We start from the raw sequence: 24475 nt of genomic DNA, 5'->3' as shown, positions 1-24475 counted from the left end.
GGTACTTGTGACCTGGCCTGGCCACTTTCGGAGACAGGATGTTGGGCTTGTCACATGGTCCCCAATCAGTACCATGGGGGACCACACAATTAAAATAAAGACCCTCATTACCTTTTAAGAAAAGAACAGCTTTGCCTGTAAATTCAGTGTTATGTTTTTGAGGTGTTTGGTGGATTCTTAGGGGCAACAGTGGTAGTGACTCCCAAGGGGAGGAGCCCCACGGGGAACTGTAGCACCAGGCTAGACTCAGATGCACAAACACAGAGATTCAATCTTTATTATTCAGCTTGTAGAGATCACCAGAGGTGGCAGTAGAGAGTGGATTCTGGTAGCGACAGTCTGGGATCCTTGGCGGAGGAGACCCGTCCCACAATGGTGATATAAGGCTCTGATGCAGGTATTCAATGAGGAGCTGTAGGTGAGACAGACTGGAAATGTTAGTACTCACTTTCTTGTAGCTGTAATGGTAGAGTTCCCAGCAGGCAGAAGAATTGGTAGCAGGCACCAGGATAGACAACACAGGCCCTCGAGGAGCGAGTACCTGGATTCAGGATAGGCACCTGGAAATAAGCAAAGGGACCCCAAGGAGCGGGTACCCAAGTTAGTAGAACCTCGGAGGGTGTAGAGAGCTTCCAGCAGCAGCAGAAGCGGCAGAGCAGCTTAGACCGGACGAATCCAATCCTTGCTAACTCAACGGGAGTCATCAAATGGGCAACCTTAAATAGTCAGAAGCAGTGACGTCACTCGAGGGGGATGTCCCCGAGGTTCGCGCCAACACTGCAATAAAGACGTGGGGCGTGCGTGCGCCCCCTAGAAGGCCCTCAGGTAGAACATGGCGGGATGCTACGGCACAGACGCCATTCTCCTGAGGCTGGTGGAGAAAGCAGAAATAGAGGTGAGGCATATGGGACGAAGCTGTCTGAGTCCGACGGATGCACATTCAGCACAACATAAAAGAATGCAGTCAGTCTATTCTCAGGATGAAAGAAAATTAATGCAATCAGAGTACTTTGTCCTTGGTATTATGCCCAGACACAAAAAATGGACAGTAAACAGATAATGCGATTTCTTAATGAAACCCTACCAAGAGATCGAACCATTATTTTCCCTCCAAGTTATTCTACTGAAAGACTTGGTGGATGTCCCAGAACTGGCTAATAACCCAGGAAACAGGGGAATTCCAACTTCTTTGTTAGCCAATAATCCACTAATTGGCATGTTCTGATCTTTTTAAAGAAAAACAATAATTTCTGCGATAGATTGAAGACCAATATTTAGTACTAGTGAAATAAAATATAGCTCATTTAATGGCAATATAGCTAAGCAGGTAAGTCATTAAGCATAAATAAATAAAGGTAGACTTCATGTGCCTTTATCTATACTTTGTTTTAGATTCCTAAAAGGAGGACATTATAAGGTAGATTTTATAAGCATTGTTTGCCCAAAAACAGCCCCATACGTGCGTATATGAGCAACATGCATTTTAAGAAGCTGGGAAGGACACCATGTGCGCACATTGACAATAAGAAAGTGGAAAAGGGGCAGGGCCATCCATGCATAACTCTGAATTTTGCAAATGCTGATCATGACGTGCGTTGGCATGCTACCCACGTAACTTTACTGCTGGTCTTGAGATTTTGAGTTTTAAGACTTTTGAGCTCAAGTGAACACAGAGAGAGAGACTCTGTAAAGAGAGATAATGTGACATAGTATATATCTCCCACTGTAAGAGAGGCACTTTTAACTGAGGGTGGGTGGGGGGTGTTACATTGGTCTACCTAGCACGCAAGGGCCTGTAGTCTCTCTTTCTCTCTCCCCCCCTTATGGTCACTTGTGCGAGCATGTTATTAAAATATGCACATAAAGGCTGCATACATATGTGTGGCAGGGATATTTTAAAAGATATGCATATAGCACAATATAAAATTAAGTGTATCTCTGCTTGCATGCCAATACAACGTTTATGGGCGCCAACGCGCTCCTTTTAAAATTTATATTTGTCAAATGTTTTTTAAATTCTTAGATGTTATGTGCTACTGTTTTTACCTGAATTTGTTTTATAATTCCTTTTTTGTAAAAAAAAATGTAAGGTTTAAAGATGATGTAAATTGTAAGCTCAGGTACTGTTCATCTAATCTGCAGTCTGAGGCCACCAGTATCTAGCCTATAGGTGAGATAACCATCTGTTTTTTCTTCTGTATCTCTTTTTAAGCCTTGATTAATTAAACTCATAAATAATATATGAGCATTTACTCATATATAATAAATAAGCATATTATTCTACTGAATATTCTCTTTGGCTGATTACTGAATTGCTCTATCATTATAAATAATTATTGCACTCACTAATACATTATCACTTAGGAGCAATGATGTGTTACACTTATATGACATGGGGTACTGGGGAGAGAGTGTCCTATGTGTTGTAGCAAGGACCGGCTCTCCAGGTATTATGTTGTCCTCTCACACTGAGGACAAGTTTCCCAGGGCTACTGCCCAGGAGAGAAGAGTTATGTCGGCCATCATAGTTGGTGATTCAATTATTAGGAATGTAGACAGCTGGGTGACTGGTGGGCGTGAGAATCACCTGGTAACATGCCTACCTGGTGCGAAGGTGGCGGACCTCATGTGTCACCTAGATAGGATTATAGACAGTGCTGGGGAGGAGCCGGTTGTTGTGGTACATGTGGGCACCAACAATATAGGAAAATGTGGGAGGAAGGTTCTGGAAGCCAGATTTAGGATTTTAGGTAGAAAGCTGAAATCTATAACCTCCATGGTGGCATTCTCTGAAATGCTCCCTGTTCCACGTGCAGGTCACCAGAGGCAGGCAGAGCTCTGGAGTCTCAATGTGTGGATAAGATGATGGTGTAGGGAAGATGGATTCAATTTTGTAAGGAACTAGACAACTTTTGGGGGAAGGGGAAAACTTTTCTGAAAGGATGGGCTCCACCTTAACCAGAGTGGAACCAGGCTGCTGGCGCTAACTTTTAAAAAGGAGATAGAGCACCTTTTAAACTAGAACAAGGGGGAAAGCTGACAGTCACTCAGCAGTGCATGGTTTGGAGGAATGTATCTTTGAAGGGTATTAATGAAACAGGAGAGTTAAGGCATCCCAACAGAGAGGTTCCAATAAAAACAAAAGTAATCCATGTGCTTATAAGTAAAGGATCACCTGAACTAAAGAATTCCAAATTATCCATATCAACTGAAAAGCAGGTTGTTAATACAAACAAAAAACGCACTTTGAAATGTCTGTATGCAAATGCCAGAAGTCTAAGAAGTAATACGGGAGAATTAGAATGTAGAGCAATGAATGATAAAATAGACATAATTGCCTGGTGGAAAGAGGATAACCAATGGGACAGTGCTATATCAGGGTACACATTATATCACAATGATAGGGAGGATCAACTTGGTGGAGGTGTAGCATTTTATGTCCCGGAGGGTATAGAGTCCAACAGGATAAAGATCATACAAGAGACTAAATGCTCAGTAAAATCTATGAGGGTAGAAATCCCATACGTGCTGGATAAGAATATAGTGATAGGAATATACTGCCATCCACCTAGCCAAAATGATCAGATGGTGAAATGCTAAGAGAAATCACGGAAGCTAACCAATTTGGCAGTGCAGTAATATGGGAGATTTCAATTACCACAAAGTCACAAGTGCAAGTAAAGAGATCAAAGTCCCATTCACTTAATATAACAATTTATTAACCATGAATAAAGTTCATATATTATTTAATTCGGCAACTCCATATCAGTAGTGACAAGCATGTAGTTTTCTATGTCCCCCGACACGGTCCCGTGTTTCGCGGAGGCTGCATCGGGAGGGACCCAGAGAAATCATTCATATCTAAAATGTGATATAACATAGTGTAAGAAACGGAACACACACTGCCAAACAAGTAGTAACTTTAAAGTACACATACCCATTCCATTCTTCTCAGGAGCGCACTGACCCTGTAATCAGACAGCCATTTAAAGAAAAGGCGCGGAGCCAGAATCTCGCGAGATACAACAATCAGCAGGCACCTGTCAATAAACACTGCCAAAAGAAGTTAGTAGAATAGGTGCCATTCAATATCTTTATTGAGGCCAGAAGGGGCTACTGTGTTTAAAGTGTGGATCCATCGCTGCTCTCTCCGGCCCAGCGCACCGGAGAAGTCTCCTCCCCGTGGAGGGGGCGAGACCACCTCCAACACGGAGTACGAGAGCGAGTCAATTGAGTGTTCAGCTTGGAGCCAGTGGGACACCAGAGGTTCATCGATTCTAGAGGATCTTATATTCGAACAGTGTTCAATAACCCGTGTCTTTATCATTCGGGATGTTTTCCCCACGTATAACAATGGACAGGGACATCTTATCACATAGATCACTCCTTTTGTGCAGCAGTTTGATTGGGAATATAGTTTGAACACACATCCTGTCACAGGGTGTGTAAATGTGGTGGCCAATTGTGTGTGCCTGCACATAGTGCAGTGACCGCACGGAGTGTGTTGTCCGTTTGTTTTAACAGGAAATTGTATCACTGGTGATGTGTGCACTAGACGGTCTCTGAGATTGGTTGCACGTTTAAAAGTGAAACGCGGGGGGCCCTGCATTATAGTGTTCAAAGACAGAGATGACCAATGTCGTTTGACCATCTTAGCTATGGCCCTACCAACAATAGAGAAAGGAAGAATGCAATTGTGGGTGACCTCGTCTGATGACGTAGGAGATGTGAACAGCCACTCTCTTTGTGTGTATAGGGCACGTTTAAAAGCCCTTTTAATGACTCGCATGGGGTAACCTCTTTTCGTAAAACGGTCAACCAGCCCATTGGACTGAAAAAGGAATTCCTGGCGTGTGGAACATATCCGGCGGAGTCTCAAAAATTGACCCGTGGGGATGTTATCCCTTAATGCCCGCGGATGACAGCTGTTGTAGGCCAATAAAGTGTTGCGGTCAGTGTGTTTACGGAACAAAGTGGTTTCAAAATGGTCCACCACCCAGGATACATCAATATCTAAAAAAGATATTCGCGAGGGATGAATACAGTGATTGAACTGGATATTAGCATTGACTGTGTTAATCCAGTCCAGGAACAGATAAAACTGAATGTCTGTACCTGTCCAAACAATAAAAATATCATCAATATAGCGCAGCCATACATGGATGAACTGGGACCACATTGAAGAATAAATGTTTAAAGTCTCATATTCAGCCATGTATAGGCACGCCAGGCTGGGGGCCATAGTCGCCCCCATTGCAGTCCCCTTTATCTGCTGATAAACAGTATCCTGGAACTGAAAAAAGTTTTTTGTTAATGCTAATTCAGCAAGTTGAACTAGAAAAGCGGTGGTAATTCTCTGTGGAGCAGGACGTGTGTTCAAATATTTCTCAATCACTATGAGGGCCTCACTTTGGGGGATGTTTGAATACAGGGATACTACATCAAGTGTGATCAAAGAGATCATGGATTGAGGAACCTGCAAAGATGATAGTATGGTCATAAAGTGGGATGAATCCCGTACATAGGAAGTGATCTGGGGTACCATAGGTTTCAGGAACACATCAACAAACTGTGATAAAGGCTCTAATAAAGAGCCAATCCCGGACACGATAGGGCGTCCCGGCGGTTTTTCAAGGGACTTGTGTATTTTTGGGAGAATGTAGAATAAGGGCATTACTGGATGTGTGGAGACCAAAAACTTGGACTCCTTCATAGTAATAATGTGCGCATCCATAGCAGATTGTACCACTGATTGGATATGTTTACGTAGTGTGTCAGTGGGATCAGAGGTAAGTGGGACATAGAACGAAGTGTCTCCCAATTGTCTAAGCACTTCTGCCACATAATCTGTTTTATTAAGTATAACTGTCCCTCCTCCCTTGTCCGCTGGTTTTATGACTATCGAGGGATCATGAGATAAAGCTATCAAAGCACTAGCCTCCTCCTTTGTCAGATTATATCTGATGTGCTGATAATGTGAACAGATCCGTGATACATCATCACATACAAGGCGCTCAAACGCCCCCAGCGTGACATCCCCCACTCCCGGTGGAGTCCATTTCGATTTCACGTGTACCACGGAGGAATCACAGGCCGGGGGGAAATTCTGAAAGAAAAGTTTTAATTTCAAAGATCGAAAGAATCGATGTAAATGAGTCAAAATATCAAAGGCATCACCCTTCTGGGTGGGAACGAACGATAGTCCACGATGTAAGACATTTAATTCAATGCTGGATAGGGTCCGTGATGACAAATTGAAGACTGTATCCTTCATTGCCACAGTTCTGTCTGGGTCCGAGGGGGGCGGGCCGGTCGCTGTTGTTGGCCGGTCTGAGACATTGAAGGGGCCTCTCGTGAGCGGGGTTGTCGTCCATCCTGCTTCGGTCGTGACTGTCCCGAGTCTAAAAAAGAGGCCGCTATTGAGGCATATCTGGAGGAAGAAAATGGCAATGCAAATGTAGAATCGCCAGACGTGGCAGCTGGGGCTTGTGCAGTATGTAAAGCGCGTCCCGAAGTTGCAGCAGCCGCCCCACGGGCTCGGCGATTCTGGCCCCTGGTGCGTGGGCCGTGGTTTTCCTCTCCTGAAGATTCCCCGGAAGAGGAGCTGTCGGCAAAAGTGACTTTCCTGGACGGCTTCTGCGCCATCCATTTGTACACGTACCCGGACTGGTAATCCCCGGCGTCTCTCTGGAATTTGCTGAATTTAACCGCTTTCAAATCAGAACGAAATTTCTGTAAATTCTCCTGAAATTCCTCCAGCTGTAACTCAAACTGTTCCGCCGAACAGGATTGTTTAATAACTTCCAACTTCTGTGAGACTTCGTGTTGCAGAGTGTCGTGAGTATCCTTGTTGGTTTCAATAATAAGGACCATAAGGTCCAAGGAACACTTATTGAGGATTTGGTTCCAGCGGTTAATGAAAGCCGGGTTTTCCGTATGTAGTCTCGGCTCTTTCTGAATTCGCAGCCCCCTTGGAATGCGACGAACGCGGCAGTATTCTATCAGTGTAGCCGAATGCAGTTCTGCCCTCGTAAGGCGTTTCTGAGTATTGATAAGTTCTGACCAAGACACAGGGGGAACCGAGTCCAAGGGCTCTTCTGAGAAGAACAGGGTATCGGTGAGGACTGCGTTTACCGCGTCTTCAGTGTAACTAAAGGTGTAATCATTGGTGGCAGCCATTTAAAGCTTCAGTCGTGCGGAGAAATCCAAAAGTATATCAGAAGCACCTTGCACATAAGGTAATCCACAAAGTCACAAGTGCAAGTAAAGAGATCAAAGTCCCATTCACTTAATATAACAATTTATTAACCATGAATAAAGTTCATATATTATTTAATTCGGCAACTCCATATCAGTAGTGACAAGCATGTAGTTTTCTATGTCCCCCGACACGGTCCCGTGTTTCGCGGAGGCTGCATCGGGAGGGACCCAGAGAAATCATTCATATCTGGGTAAATGAAACATCAGGACATGCTAGAGACAAAAAATTGCTGGATGGAATAAACGATTGCTTCATGGAGCAACTGGATCAGGAACCAACGAGAGAGGGAGCTATTTTAGATTTAATTCTTCATGGAATGCAGGATTTGGTCAGAGGTAACGGTGGTGGGGCCACTTGGCAATAGTGATCATAACATGATCACATTTGAACTAATGACTGGAAGGGGGACAATATTTATTTTATTTTATTTATTTAAAAAGTTTTGTATACCGTCGCTCGAAAAGACACATCACAATGGTTCACATCACAGGAAACATCATAAAAAAACAAAATAAATATCAGTGGTTAAAATTACAAAACACATTTTCAAAAAGGAAAATACAATTATTAATAAAAGGACGGAAAGTAAAATCATAAAATAGTTCATTCTAACTGTCTCCTTTCTCTAAGTAGTCTACATAGGCCTGTTCAAAGAACCATGTCTACCGGGCTTTTTTAAAGGTTTTAAACACTGTTTCAAGACGTAATTCCGCAGGCATTGTGTTCCAGATACAGGGACCAGCAATACAAATAATCTTATCATGTGCTAATATGAGATGAGCTGTATTTATTGATGGAATCTGCAATAGTCCTTTATTAGCTGATCTTAATGATCTTTGTGGAGTATGTAGATGGATTGAAAAATTCAGCTAGTCTGTTTTTTGTCCATGAATACCTTTATGGAGAATGCAGCAAGTCTTATAATATATTCTCTGCGATATCGGTAACCAATGTAGCTTAACCAAAGCAGGTGTAATATGATCACGTTTCTTACAATTTGTTAAAACTCTCGCCGCCGAGTTCTGCAGTACTTGTAGGGGGCGTAAAGTAGATTGTGGAAGACCCAACAGAAGAGAATTACAGTAGTCCAGAGATGAGAAAATTAGAGTTTGCAACACTGATCAAAAATCATTGGCATTGGGCAAAGGTTTCAATTTTCTCAGAACCAACTATTTATACTAACTTTCCCTTAGTTTTGTGGTGATATGTTTTTTAAAATTTAGTTGACAGTCAATGGTTATTCCTAGATCTCTAACTGAATCGGAAAGCATTAACTTAATATTATTTGGTAAAGTAAGAGTGTAATTAGTATTATTCATACTATGTTTTAGTTTTCTATCAAGGAGAATAATTTCAGTTTTTTCCATGTTTAAAGCTAATTTCATATGGCATAGTAGTTGATTAATAGCAGAAAGATAAATGGTTATCAATTTAAATGTTTGTTCAACTGTATCTGATACAGGAATAAGTAACTGAATGTCATCAGCGTAAATATAAAAATTCAATCCTATGTAAATCTACAGCTCTAAAACTAAATTTTCAAAAGGGAAACTTTGATAAAATGAGGAAAATAGTTAGAAAAAAAACTGAAAGATGCAGCTGCAAAGGTTAAAAGTGTACAACATGCATGGACATTGTTTAAAAATACAATCTCAGAAGCGCAGTCCAGATGTATTCCACACATTAAGAAAGGTGGGAGAAAGGCAAAACAATTACCGGCATGGTTAAAAGGTGAGGTGAAAGAGGCTATTTTAGCCAAAAAAATCCTTAAAAAATTGGAAGAAGGATCCATTTGAAGAAAATAAAAAAAAGCATAAGCTTTGTCAAGTTAAGTATAAAAACTGATAAGGCAGACTAAGGGGGTCATTTTCCAAGGTGTTATCGCGGGAGATAAATTCGCAAATTGCGCTAACAGCCGTTAACGCGATTTGCAAATGCAAATTCGTAAGTTTATATTCAGGGGGCGGAGTATATGTAAAATGGGAAACAGTTATCGTGTGCCGCAAAACAGCCGCAGTGTTAGCGCGGCTAATAGCTACAACACTTTCATTCATGGTACGTTGTGCGCTACGGGCCAGTAAAGGAGTATCGCGGTCCACAACAATTCCAAACAGCTGAGAGAGAGAGAGAGAGAGAGAAAGAAAGAGAGAGAGAGAAAGAGAGAGAGAGAGAGAGCGAGCACCTTGCTATAGTGCCTATGCCCTAGACAGGTATTTGTAGCCCTATGGGAGGGCCACCTAGTAACTCGAGGTGGGGAGTAGGTATGAGCGTAGGGGGTTGGGGGCCACTTTCACATTCAACATGAGACGTACGGAAAGAACAGTGGTCTCTAGTGAAGATTTGATGACCGTCGGAGTGAGGAAACTCACTCCAAGAAGAGATTTGGGCAATGTTCTCTCAACCTAGCTTGATGTTGCGATGGCCATCAAATCTTCACTAGAGACCACTGTTCTTTCCGTACGTCTCATGTTGAATGTGAAAGTGGCCCCCAACCCCCTACGCTCATACCTACTCCCCACCTCGAGTTACTAGGTGGCCCTCCCATAGGGCTACAAATACCTGTCTAGGGCATAGGCACTATAGCAAGGTGCTCTCTCTCTCTCTCTCTCTCTCTCTCTCTCTCTCTCTCTCTCTCTCTCTCTCTCTCTCTCTCTCTCTCTCATTCATATATAACATGTTGCTTGCAGCACCTAGGAGTGGAAATAGGCTGTTTGGATGCTTTCGTGTACTGCGAAGATTCATTGGTTGTTTTATCGCGGTGCACGATGTTCTCGCGATTCCATGTCCGCAAATGGCGAAAACATCGCGTGACGCGATGTTTCCCCGCTGCACAAAAAATGCCTTATTTGCATGGGACACGCCCCCTCATGCGTTACCACTGCGATATTGGAAAATGAGGCCCTAAGAGAGAATTTGAAATTAAGTTGGCTGTAGAATCAAAAACTCATAATAAAAACGTTAAAAAATATATCTGAAGCAACAAACCCGTAAGGGAGTCAGTTGGACTGTTAGATGACCAAGGGGTTAAAGGGGCTCTTAGAGAAGATAAGGCCATTGCAGAAAAACTAAATTAATTATTTGCTACTGTGTTTACTAATGAGGATGTTGGAGAGATACCGGTTCCATAGATGGTTTTCAAGGGTGATGAGTCAGATGAACTGAATCAAATCACTGTGAACCTGGAAGATGTAGTAGGCCAGATTGACAAACTAAGAGTAGCAAATCACCTGGACTGGATGGTATGCAACCCAGGGTTCTGAAAGAACCAGAAAATGAAATTTCAGATATATTAGTTAAAATTTGTAACCTATCATTAAAATCATCCATTGTACCTGAAAACTGGAGGGTGGCCAATGTAACCCCAATATCTAAAAAGGGCTCCAGGGGCGATCCGGGAAACTATAGACAAGTGAGCCTGACTTCAGTGCTGGGAAAAACAGTGGAAACTATTCTAAAGATCAAAATCACAGAGCATGGTTTAATGGAACACAGCATGGATTTACTCAAGGCAAGTCTTGCCTCATAAATCTGCTTCAATTTTTTGAAGGGGTTAATAAACATGTGGATAAAGGTGAAATAGTAGATGTAGTGTATTTGGATTTTTAGATGGCTTTTGACAAAGTCCCTTATTAGAGGCTTCTAAGAAAACTAAAAAATCATGGGATGGGGGCAGTGTCCTTTCGTGGATTACAAACTGGTTAAAAGACAGGAAACAGAGAGTAGGATTAAATGGTCAGTTTTTTCAGTGGAAAAGGGTAAACAGTGGAGTGCCTCAGAGATCTGTACTTGGACCGGTGCTTTTCAATACATTTATAAATGATCTGGAAAGGAATAGGATGAGTGAGGTGATCAAATTTGCAGATGATACAAAATTATTCAGAGTAGTTAAATCACAAGCGGATTGTGATCAATTGCAGGAGAACCTTGTGAGACTGGAAGATTGGGCATCCAAATGGCAGATGAAATTTAATGTGGACAACTGCAAGGTGATGCATATAGGGAAAAATAATCCATGCTGTATTTACACGATGTTAGGTTCCATATTAGGAGCTACCACCCAGGAAAAAGATCTAGGCATTGTAGTGGATAATACATTGAAATCGTCGGCTCAGTGTGCTGCAGCAGTCAAAAAGGCAAACAAAGTTAGGAATTATTAGGAAGGGAATAGTGAATACGGAAATTGTCATAATGCCTCAGTATCGCTTCGTGGTGAGATTGCACCTTGAGTACTGTGTACAATTCTGGTCGCCACAACCCAAAAAAAGATATAGTTACGATTGAGAAGGTAAAGAGAAAGGTAACCAAAATGATAAAGTGAATGGAACAGCTTCCCTATGAGGAAAGGCTAAAGAGGCTAGGGCTGTTCAGTTTGGAGAAGAGACAACTGAGGGGGGATATGATAGAGGTCTGTAAAATCATGAGAGGTCTAGAACAGATAGATGTGAATCGGTCATTTACTCTTTTGGCTATTAGAAGGACTAGGGGGCACTCCATGAAGTTAGCAAGTAGCACATTTAAAACTAATCGAAGGAAATTCTTTTTCAGTCAATGCACAATTAAGCTCTGGAATTTGTTGCCAGAGGATGTGGTTTGTGCAGTTAGTGTAGCTGGGTTTAAAAAGGTTTGGATAAGTTCTTGGAGAAGTCCATTAACTGCTATTAATGAAGCAGCCTTAGAGAATTGCCACTGCTATTACTGGCATCAGTAGCATGGGATCTATTTAGTGTTTGGGTGCTTGCCAGGTACTTGTAGCTTGGATTGGCCACTGTTAGAAACAGGATGCTGGTTTGATGGACCCTTGGTCTGACCCAGTATGGCAATTTCTTATGTTCTTATGTTGTGGGAGTAAACCCTGGGACCGAGGTGAAGTTGGAGCAACTTTAAGAAGAAGTCCTGCAGGTCCCCAACATCGGCTGGCAGGGCTAGCTTTGGCAGAGGCCCAACTGGAGCTTCACCTATACCAGCCCTTGTTCCCCTTAGGTTAATCCCTTGGGTGCTGGGCCAACAGGGCTTAGGCATGGGCCTCTGTTGATGAGGTGGAAGTCCATGGAGATGGTCGAGTCACAGGCCAGAGGTCGGGTAGGCTAGGGTATGGCTTAGTCAGAGATGGACAGTGGTCAAGGCAGGCAGTATTCAGTCGAGGTCAAGGGTCAGGGAGAGGTCAAGGCAGGTTGAGTTCAGGCTTGGTTGTTAAACAGGCAGTGGTCAGTGGCAGTCAAGTTCAGGCGCAGTCGAGTCAAGCAAGCCGAAGTCAAAACCAGAGATCCGTCCAAGGAAAGACAGGATGTGAACGCAGGCAAGGAAGCATGGAATAGCACAGGAAAGCTGGAACAACGGAACACAGGAACAGACACAGGAACACAACAGACGCTGAGGAAACTTGCTCTACTCAATAGTAGTGGACCTATTGCCGAGGCACCTTGCACATGGAAGGCTGCCCTTAAATAGGGCAGCACCGATGATGTCATTAACAGTGGCTGTGAAGGCTTTCCCGCTGCAGTCCCTTTAAATTATCATAAGTGTCATAAGCGAATGCCTAGGGATGGCGCTGCGCATGAGGATCAGAGTTGGAGGGACAGCTGAGCATTGTGGCCTGCCATGTGTTGCCTTGTCGAAACTCCTCCGGAGAGGGTCAGGGAAGAAGGTAAAGGCAGCAGTCCACAGGTCTGTTCTATGGACTGCTGAGTGCAACAGTATCCCCCTCTTAAGCCCTCTCCCTGAAGATCTAGGTTTCTTGGGATGCCGTGCATGAAACTCTCTTAATAAGTTGGAGTCTAGAATGTTGGAAGTGGGTTCCAAGACTTCTCCTTGAGCGCATACCCTTCCCAAGAGAGGAGGCATTCCCACTTCTTGCCTCCGTGTCTTGCATCCAGAATTTCTTCAACTTTCAAGACTGTGTTGTCCTTGCTAGTTACTTCCTGTGGTTTGTGAGGTGCTCTGGTGGGCCAGGAAAATATCAACAGCTTTAATAATGATACATGGGATATGTTACGTAATCCCAAAGTAGGGGGTAGTTTGAGCTGGTAGGTTATAGGCCCAACTTGGCAAGTGATGGAAAAGGTCCAATGTATTGTGGGGTGAGGTGCATAGAAGGCACCCTTAGTTGTAAATGGTGGGTGCTCAGTCAGACCTTCTCCCCAGCTTGAAACTGAGGAGCGGGTCTCCTATGAGCTTCCGTTAACCTTTTGGTTTTCTCTGCCACCTTTTCAAGGAGGACATTGGTGTGGGTCCATAGATTCTGGAGTTCCTGGGCAAATAGCTGAGTTGCCGGAGAGGGGACCACCACTGGAAAAGTTAAAGATGGCAAGGGTTGCTTCCCATAAATCAGTTGGAATGGTGATGAACCCGTAGTGGCACAGATGTGGGAGTTATGGGAGAACTCCACCCAGGGTAAAAGGAAGGCCAATTGTCCTGGTGCTCGTTGGCATAAGCTCCGAAGAAGGTCTTGAGTGTTTGATTAGTATGTTCAGATTGTCCATTTCCCTGTGGGTGATATGCTGTTGTGAAGTCGAGTGATACCAAACTTTTTACACAGTGAACGCCATTATTTCACCTTAAACTGTACTCCCCGGTCAGACACAATGGGGCGGATTTTAAGAGCCCTGCTCGCCGGTGTGCCTATGTTCAATAGGCCTACCGGCACGCGCAGAGCCCCGGGACTCGCGTAAGTCCCGGGGTTTTCCGAGGGGGGCGTATCGGGGGCGGGGCCGATCGGCGCGGCGTTTTCGGGGCGGGATGCGGTGTTTTGGGGGCGGGCCCGGGGGCGTGGTTTCGGCCAGGGGCGGTCCGGGGGCGTGGCCGTGCCCTCCGGAACCGCCCCCGGGTTGCGTCTAGGCGCGCCAGCAGCCCGCTGGCGCGCGGGGATTTACTTCTCCCTCCGGGAGGCGTAAATCCCCCAACAAAGGTAGGGGGGGTTTAGACAGGGCCGGGGGGGGGGGGGGGGGTTAGGTAGAGGAAGGGAGGGGAAGGTGAGGGGAGGGCGATAGCGAATTCCCTCCGAGGCTGCTCCGATTTCGGAGCGGCCTTGGAGGGAACAGTGGCAGGCTACGCGGCTCGGCGCGCACCGGCTACACGGAATAGGCAGCCTTGCGTGTGCCGATCCAGGATTTTAGCGGATACGCGCAGCTACGCGCGTATCTACTAAAATCCCGCGTACTTTTGTTTGCGCCTGGAGCGCCAACAAAAGTACACGAACGTGCCGTTTTTGAAAATCTACCCCAATGTGTTTAGGTAAGCTGTGTAACCATAAGAAATGGAGGGTAAAAAGTTGTGCTAGCTCCGGGTGCACTGAAGATTCAGAAGTGGGACAAAATGAGCCATCTTTGAAAGTGTTCGATAACCACCCAGACTGCAGTGGCACCATTTGAAAGGGGGAGATCCACTATGAAATCAGTAGACAAGTGGGTCCAGGGTTCCCTGGAGGCTGCAACAGTGGTAACAGAGTTTTCTGCTATGCGCAGGTAGGGTAAGAATTCACATAGGCCTTAACATCCTGCTTCATCTGTGGCTACCAACAGTCTTTCACAGATAAGGGGCCGGGTCTCTGGACTGATCTGTGATACTTCATAAAAGAAAATTAACAGGTAAGAACCAATTTTCCTTTCCTGTTCATAACCCTAGATCAGTCCAGACAAGTGGAATGGACCAAAGCATCCCTACACTGGGCAGGCAGCTGAAAGACCTGCTCGCAACACACTCTCGCCACACATTGGCTCTCCAGGTGCGTGAACATCTAACCAATAATGCTGGGAAAAAGTGTGCAGTAAAGACCATGTTGCCGCCCTCTAGATCTCTTGTGGCGACACTAACTGACACTCAGCCCAGGAGGCTGCCTGCGCTCTAGCAGAATGCACTTGCAACCCCTATGGAACTTGCCAACCCTTGCTAATATAGGTGGAAAAGATAGTTTCCTTCAACCAATGAGCAATCATGCCTTTAGAAGCTTTCCTTCCCTTCTTAGTTCCTACAAACAACACAAACAAATGATCCGATCTCCGAAAACTGTTGGTGACCTTCGGATACCGCAACAGCACCTGTTGCACATCCAACAAACTAAGCTCCTTAGCCTTTGGAGTTTCAGATGAGCAATCTGGAACTCAGGATGCTCCACCATCTGGTTAAAGTGGAACGATGAAATGACCTTGGGTAAAAATGAGGCACCGTACGCAAGGATACCCTATCTCCTGTAATTCTCAGAAATGGCTCCCTGCAAGACAAAGCTGAGTTCTGAAATTCATCTGGCCACCACCTCCAAGGTGAAGTCCTTTAACGATACGCACCATACAGGTTCAAATGGAGGCCCGCATAGTGCTCGAAGAACCAAATTCAAACTCCACACCCGGCACATCCTTTGAATCAGCGCCCACAAATGCTTGGCTCCTTTCAAAAACCGGACTACATCCAGATGCACCGCTAAGGGTCTCCCTTGCAACTAACCTCGGAAACTCCCCAGAGCCACCACTTGCACACGTAGGGAATTGCACGCCAGACCCATGGACAAACCCTGCTGCAAAAAGGCTAATACCTGAGGGAAATCCACCCTCAATACAACAAGCCTCAATACAACAGGCCCTGACATACGCCATAGATGTGGATGGTCTCCTGGCTTGAAGCAAGATGTGGTAGGCCTGATTGACAAACTGAAGAGTAGTAAATAACCTGGACCGGATGGTATACACCCCAGAGTTCTGAAGGAACTAAAAAATGAAATTTCAGACCTATTAGTAAAAATTTGTAACTTATCATTAAAATCATCCATTGTACCTAAAGACTGGAGGATAGCAAATGTAACCCCAATATTTAAAAAGGGCTCCAGGGGAGATCCGGGAAACTACAGACCGGTTAGCCTGACTTCAGTGCCAGGAAAAATAGTGGAAAGTGTTCTAAACATCAAAATCACAGAACATATAGAAAGACATGGTTTAATGGAACAAAGTCAGCATGGCTTTACCCAGGGCAAGTCTTGCCTCACAAATCTGCTTCACTTTTTTGAAGGAGTTAATAAACATGTGGATAAAGGTGAACCGGTAGATATAGTATACTTGGATTTTCAGAAGGCGTTTGACAAAGTTCCTCATGAGAGGCTTCTAGGAAAAGTAAAAAGTCATGGGATAGGTGGCGATGTCCTTTCGTGGATTGCAAACTGGCTAAAAGACAGGAAACAGAGAGTAGGATTGAATGGGCAATTTTCTCAGTGGAAGGGAGTGGACAGTGGTGTGCCTCAGGGATCTGTATTGGGACCCTTACTGTTCAATATATTTATAAATGATTGGGAAAGAAATACGACGAGTGAGATAATCAAATTTGCAGATGACACAAAATTGTTCAGAGTAGTTAAATCACAAGCAGATTGTGATAAATTGCAGGAAGACCTTGTGAGACTGGAAAATTGGGCATCCAAATGGCAGATGAAATTTAATGTGGATAAGTGCAAGGTGATGCATATAGGGAAAAATAACCCATGCTATAATTACACAATGTTGGGTTCCATATTAGGTGCTACAACCCAAGAAAGAGATCTAGGTGTCATAGTGGATAACACATTGAAATCGTCGGTGCAGTGTGCTGCGGCAGTCAAAAAAGCAAACAGAATGTTGGGAATTATTAGAAAAGGAATGATGAATAAAACGGAAAATGTCATAATGCCTCTGTATCGCTCCATGGTGAGACCGCACCTTGAATACTGTGTACAATTCTGGTCGCCGCATCTCAAAAAAGATATAATTGCGATGGAGAAGGTACAGAGAAGGGCTACCAAAATGATAAGGGGAATGGAACAACTCCCCTATGAGGAAAGACTAAAGAGGTTAGGACTTTTCAGCTTGGAGAAGAGACGACTGAGGGGGGATATGATAGAGGTGTTTAAAATCATGAGAGGTCTAGAACGGGTAGATGTGAATCGGTTATTTACTCTTTCGGATAGTAGAAAGACTAGGGGGCACTCCATGAAGTTAGCATGGGGCACATTTAAAACTAATCGGAGAAAGTTCTTTTTTACTCAACGCACAATTAAACTCTGGAATTTGTTGCCAGAGAATGTGGTTCGTGCAGTTAGTATAGCTGTGTTTAAAAAAGGATTGGATAAGTTCTTGGAGGAGAAGTCCATTACCTGCTATTAAGTTCACTTAGAGAATAGCCACTGCCATTAGCAATGGTTGCATGGAATAGACTTAGTTTTTGGGTACTTGCCAGGTTCTTATGGCCTGGATTGGCCACTGTTGGAAACAGGATGCTGGGCTTGATGGACCCTTGGTCTGACCCAGTATGGCATTTTCTTATGTTCTTAATCACCGGCTCTGAGTACCCTTTAGCTCCTAAACGCATCCTTTCACAAGCCAAGCCATGAGACAAAAGTGATCCACCTGATCCAAGAAGATAGGTCCTTGTCTCAACAGGCCTACTAGATGACCTAACCTGAGCGGACCATCCACCACAAGATGAACCAGATCCACGAATCATGGCCGAAGCGGCCACTCCGGCACAACTAGTATGACCTTTCCCAGAAGCCTTTCGATTTGCCTTAACATGCGACCTACTCGTGGCCATGGAGCAAACACGTACATCAGAACCCCTGCCGACCATGGCAGAACCAGAGCATCTATTCCCTCAGCTCTGTCCTCTTGTCTGTAGCTGAAGAACCATGCCATCTTGGCCATTGCTTTGCAAAGCCATCAGAGCCAGCTGGAGGTTGCCCCAATGGGTTTAAATCAGGTTGAAAGCTTCCCCTGACAACTCCCATTCTCCTAGATCCAACTGTTACCTGCTGAGATAGTTTGCCTGCACATTGTCTACTCCTGCCACATGCGAATTCTCTATTCCCTGCAGATGCTGTTCCACCCAAAGAAAAAATCTCCTGGACCTCCAGAGCCAAGGTGTGACTCTTCATCCCACCCTGCTGATTGATATATGCCACCGTCGTCACATTGTCTGAGAATATTCTTACCACTTGACTGCGGACCTGAGGGAGGGAACTCCATCAGCGCCCTGTGAACCGCTCTCATTTCCAAATGACTGATTGTCCAGGATGCTTCCATGGGCGACCACCGACCTTGGGCTGTCCACCCTTGACAGAACTCCCCCCCCCAACCACTGAGGCTGGCGTCCATGGTCACCACCTCCCAGTCCAGAGTCTCCAGATCTACAACTTTCTCCAAATCATGATGAAAAAGCCACCATGAGAGACTGGACCTGGGCTCTCCCTGTAGCGGTAAAGGCTACTGATATTTTTCTGACATCGGACTCCTGCGGGACAGTAACACCCTCTGGAGAGGACTCCGGTGGACAAAAGTGCATGGCACCAAATCTAACGTAGATGCCATAGAACCTAGCACCTGTACATAAGTGTAAAAAACGTTTTATCTGCAACTGAATCTTTGCCACCCTCTCTGGGGTGAGAAAGACCTTGCTACCCCGGGTGTTGAACCACGTTCCCAGGTAATCCAATGACTGGGTTGGCACTAGATGACTCTTGGCTAAGTTTATTACCCATCTGAGCGACTTAATGTGTCCATCATCTGATTCACTGCCTGGCAACATTTCCCCTCTGACTTCGCCTGAATGAGCCAATCATCCAGTTAAGGGTGGAAAAGAATCCCCTCCCTTTGCAGCGCTGCTGCCACCACCACCATCATCTTCATGAATGTTCATGGCGCTGTCGCCAACCCAAAAGGAAGATCCCAGAATTAGAAATGTTCCAGCACCATGAAGTGCAAAAACTTCTGGTACTCCTGCCAAATGGCTATATGCAGAAACACCTTCGGTGGTCCCTGTAGGCTATCCAGCACTGGATTCACCCCTTCATTATCCAAATCTTCCTGGGTGACCTTAATCCCTAGTTCCTTCAAGACATAGGGAATGAGGGGCCTTAACTCCTCTTTCCAGAACAATCGAATGACCCTAAGGTCATCTCCTTCCATCATCAGTGCTTCATCTGGATCACCCCCATCCTTGTTTGTCCCTGGGTTGGCAACTAGATCACTCACTGTGAGGTCTTTCTCTGGATCTTCTGGCAGGTGACCTTCCGTTACAAACGGGTCATCCAAATCCTGATCCTCTTCATCTCCCTCCCCCAAGGGGTGTGCCAAACCCAGGCGATTAAGCAAGGACCATGACAACCCAGCCGGGGCCATCCAGGGTCTCTTCAAGGGATTCTGCGGCTTTCCTCCCAGGGGCTGTTTTCCCTGTGCTCCCCGTCTGGCCAAATAAGCCATGTGCAGAAGCAACACAAAGTTTGTGGAGAACTCCTCTGCCTCTGTGATGTATTCCACATCTGGATCCTCCCCAGCCTCCAATTCCTGCCCTGAGGGCAGCACCACCAGAGAGAGAGAACAAGGGGAATCCCTGGGCCCTGCCTTGCTGTTAGACTCACTGCCATGTGCTTGTTGCAATGTCGTTGCCTGAGCTGCCCCCGACGATCTAGATTCCCTCCAAGCACTTGCAGCTCCTACTGAGATTCTTTCACTCCCCGAGGCACAGTTGCAGCAAAATGTGGAAGATTTTAACTGCTGCCACTGTGATCCACAGTACTTACAACCTTTTGCGTGCTGTGACACCACTGGCCCACCACGAGGTACATGCGCCGCAGGAGCCTCACAGGCGAATGCAAAAAGCTTAGAAAAACTCTCCTGCAGAACCCTGGGACCCCCAATAGCATCAGGTAGATAGGCCCACACTTCCTCACTGTGATCACTGCCCTAAAGCTGAGGCACTCGCAACAAAAAAGGTCAGCCACTGTCCCTGCTTTTCCCCCCTCCCTTTTTTTTTTTTTTAAACAGCCACCGCCTAGCACTGCACACAGAGGAAAAACAAAATTCTTTCCTGTTGCTGACCACCACCACAGTAAGGAGCACTTCGAGGAGATGAGGGTGCCAGGACCACTGGCTATCAGGCCATCGAGATGATTCAGGCAAAAGCATTTCAGGGATCACCAACCCCCCACTTGCCTGCCTAAACATGAGAGATAGCCCACAAAGGTAACTATCAACTTAGGAAACTCCTAAGAAGATTCCATCTCTTCCTGCCTTTCCTATAATTTATATTTATCTTTCTTTTTTTCTAAAATACTCTAAACCAGACTGCAGATTTGCAACTCTACCATCTGCTGGAGACAGAGAAATACTGAGGGATTGTGTGAGGTAGTACCCCTAGTGTTCTCCTATGTACCTGTACAGGACCAGGCTAGATGATTGGTCCACCTTAAATCCACTAAGGACAGTATGCTCTATGGGTGGGATCCTGCAGGGCAGGTGGGGCTCAGAAGGCGTAACTAGAGACTGAGGAATAAGAGGTAGGATCCAGGTGGGGCTAATCAGACCAGGCCCAGGTCAACAGGAGGAAGGCAGCGCCTGTAATGTAACACTGTTCAAACACGAAGGAGTACAAACTGTGAGTAGAGAGAGTACATTGTCTGAAGGTAAAGGCAGACTGCTGTTGTGTATATGATTGAAGCTGTGAATAAAGATTATATTTTAAGAAAGGCTGGAGTCAGGCTAGTTTTGTCTCCAGGCCTGTGGGAATCACTGCTCATTCCCACATATGGTGTCATACATGGGATATTTTCTAAAGGTTTGCACAGAAAAAAACAAAACCAGCCTCCAAGAAAGTATCTGTTTGTAGTAAAGAAAGAGTTGGGAAGAGGATCTGTGGTTCTAAAAGTAGTCAGAACACAGGGGGCCTGTGACTCTAAAACAAAGTACAGAGCGCAGGGGTGCACAGAGCATGGTAACTTGTGTGAAACGGTGTGGCTCAGAAGCTGCACTGAAGAAAAAAAAACCCAAAAAGTTTCAGGTAGAGAGGAAACCATGAGTAGGCATGGTTGCAGGGACGGCCATGAAGTAGTAGGTTTGTACCGGCTAACGGGAGATAGGAATTAAAAGTGATTTAGTTAATGCTGGTTATGCAGGCTATGGAAAAGCTGCCAGAGTGGGCTGTGAGTGCAGTGAATTGAAACAGGATGGGGACCTCTTCCAGCAAGCAAACTACTCTGCAGAGAAGGTGTGCATCCATGTATATCTGGCTGGTAGGAGTTCCCAGCTCTCCAGAGCCAGAGGGAAGAGAAAATCTGAGGCTGGTGACATGGGTGCTTGAGAGGCAAGCCAGAAAGCCCATTCCCAGGTGCCCTGGCTGGGCAGGGAGATGAATGGGTGCAGACGATGGCAGAGATAAAGGTGATTGTAGCAGAAATTGACCAGGTGCTCAGTGAGCTCCGGCAATGCACCCTAGGAGGAGAGGATAGGAACATAAGAACATAAGAAATTACCATACTAGGTCAGACCATCCTGCTTCCAACAGTGGCCAATCCAAGCTACAAGTACCTGGCAAGTACCCAAACACTAAGTAGATCCCATGTAACTGATGCCAGTAATAGCAGTGGCTATTTCCTAAGTCAACTTGATTAATATTAAATAATGGTGAGCCCAGAAGAGGTCAACATTGAGAAGCCAGAGGTTGGCGCTACAGGTGGTCCAGATGAAGACCCTGTAGAGTGCTCAAACACTACTGAGAGTCCAAAAACTCCTCCCGTGAGAAGCCCGGAGAAGGGGGCAGGGAAGAACCCTGAGAGAGGGGTCCCAGAGAGCCCTCAGGAGGGTGACACAGACTGCCTAGGAAGAGGCGGTATTGAGTGGATAGCGGGTTGTAGCACCATTTCGGCCAGAAGAAGGTGCTATAAGAGGTCCGGAGGAAGACCCTGTAGGATGCCCAAACACTGCCAGGAGCCAAGAGCCAACTCCCATGAAAAACTCAGAGAGAGACTCCGAGTGAGGCTGTGGAGGAGCCAGTGACCAGCATGGGCAAGTGGCCAAAGTGTACAGAGGTGGAAACTGCAGAGAGCTCAAGGGAAGGCGCTGCAGACTGTACAGAGGAGGAAACCATGGACAGCCCAAAGGGAGAGCCTAGAAAAAGAGTCCATGGAGAGCCCAGAGGATGGCACTGTAAAGACTCCATCAATTGAGATTATAGAGGAGCCAAGGGCGGGCTCTACATCAGAGACACCTGTTGTCAGGAAGCAGGCGCAGCTGGTTATAGAGAAACCAGCTCTTGTGCTTCCCCAGTTGGTCCATAAAGCTTCATCAAGTGGAATTCGAACCTCGGTCTAGCAAAGAACTTAGTTAAAGGACTGGGATATGGACTGTGTGATCAGCATACTGGGTAGTGGTCATGACGCTGTCAAGGGTAACCCTAAGAGATGGGGGAAAGCATGTCACTAGGTCCCCATTCCCAAGTATAGCTGGTAGGAAACCAGAGGAAGAGGAATGGGATGTCTTGGACTCTGCTGGATGGGATCCAGGAGGGAGTAGGGATGCTTGGCCCAGTGGGTCCAAGCTGAAGGAAAGGGTATGTGAGGCAGTGCCTCTAGTGCTCCCTATGTACCAGTACAGGACCAGGCTAGACACCTAGTTAACCTTAAATCCACTAAGGAGAGATTGCTCTTTGGGCGGGATCCTGTGGGGCTGGTGGGGCTCACAGGTCATAACCAGAGACTGGGGAATAAGAGCTGGGATCCAGGTGGGGATAACCAGACCAGGCTCAAGTCTCCAGGAGGAAGGCAGCTCCTGTAACATAACACTGTCCAAACACTGAGCTAAGACAAAGCAGTACAACCTGTGAGTAGAGAAAGTACACTGTCTGAAGGTAAAGGCAGTCTGTTGTTGGATATGTGATTGAAGCTGTGAATAAAGATGTTTTAAGAAAGGCTGGAGTCAGACCAGTTTTGTCTCAAGGCCTGTGGGAATCGGCACTCGTTCCCACAGACTGCAGGTAGCACTTTTGTATATGAAGCAGTGCCTCAAAGTTTTTGTTCTCTGCCTCCATCTGCTGGTAGGGATGCAAAATGCACTTGCCTGGACTTATCTGGGGTATGAACAGGAAAGAGGAAGATGACCACAGTACAAAAGGTAGGAACAAACAGGCAGACTGGGTGGACCTTATCTACTGACATTTTCTGTGTTTCTCTAAAACCTCTATTCAAACTCAAGATCCATATGAAGACTTATGATAAATGTGTTGGCACTGCAGCATTATGGTTATAACCCTGACTTATGAAACCTGAAGGATAATTTATGAATAAGAATTAATGTTTTATATCATATATGCTGTCTTAACAAGTTTATAGAGGAAAAAGAGGTCCTTGCCTTCAAGAGCTTTAAAAGATGCTTTGCAACTGCTTTCTCCAGAAAATTCTTCTGTATTTCCTCATTATTTTCTGCCAGTGCTTCCATGGCCATGGCTGCTTTCACCTGGATTTTGAGTTTCCTTCCACAGATGATGCGGGCAAGAGAAGCAATTGCTTCTTCATTTGCTATTGCATCCTGGATTTCCTTGTTCCCACGAGCAAGTTCTGCAATTGCAGATGAAGCTGTGCCTAGTAGAACATCTTTAAATGAAATGACAACATAGTATTAACAAGAGGTTAACTAAAATGGAAAAAAAAAAACAAAACTACAAAATATCTTCATAGAAGTATGAAAACCAAAACAGTCCTACTCATGATTTAAAAGGTATATGTTTTTACAGGTGCTCTAACAAAATGATAGGAGTGATAGGAAAACTGGCAATACATCTTTCTGCAGGGGAAAGAATTCAGATTCCTCTTCACTGAAAAAGATGCCACTTCTTCTACAATAACAGCCATAAAAAAAGTTCTCATGCCATGAGGACTTGAGATGATTGTAATGCTCCCATGGATGCAAGAAGCAGTTTATGCAGTTTTTCAACAACTGGATGTTCTTAATTGGTTTGTTGAGATTGAATTTCTATTACCTGGTCCTGAAAGGATCATGTGCCTTGATTATTTTGGACCTTGTGGGCTACAAGTTCAAAGTCTTAGCATCAGCCCTCCTAATATAAGTAGCTATGCAAGTTGATTGGCTAAATGCAGATAACAGGATTTTCAGTTGCCCAAGACCATGTGCATACTTTGACAGCGCATGTGCTTTTAGCTGCATTAAAAAGAGTCTTTGGAGGGCATTGTTTGAAACCATTAAAGTTTAAAATATGTATGAGTGGCGTAGGCATGTTGCAATGCACATGCTTTATGCCATCATTAACGGCATAGGTACTTTTAGCTGCATAACAAGCTGATCTTCATTGACAAGGTATGCTGGTACTTTGTGTTTGAAAATCAGCTGTGTGTTGTCTAAAAAGAATTATCAGCTAGGCACCTTATTGAAAATGTATCCTTGAATGTAAGAAACACCGGGGTCATTCCATATCAAG

At 45.1% G+C, this 24475-nt stretch overlaps 1 protein-coding gene across 1 annotated transcript in view; it reads right to left on the bottom strand.

The window, feature by feature from the left end:
* ANKAR (ankyrin and armadillo repeat containing) overlaps positions 1–24475 on the bottom strand; it is a 381604-nt gene that overhangs the window by 96219 nt on the left and 260910 nt on the right. The window contains 1 exon segment of the mRNA XM_029605998.1: positions 23392–23633. Coding sequence (XP_029461858.1) covers positions 23392–23633 — 242 coding nt within the window.

Source organism: Rhinatrema bivittatum, chromosome 6 (assembly GCF_901001135.1).
Source record: "Rhinatrema bivittatum chromosome 6, aRhiBiv1.1, whole genome shotgun sequence".
NCBI lineage: Eukaryota > Metazoa > Chordata > Amphibia > Gymnophiona > Rhinatrematidae > Rhinatrema > Rhinatrema bivittatum.
This window is presented reverse-complemented; position numbering and strand designations above follow the sequence as displayed.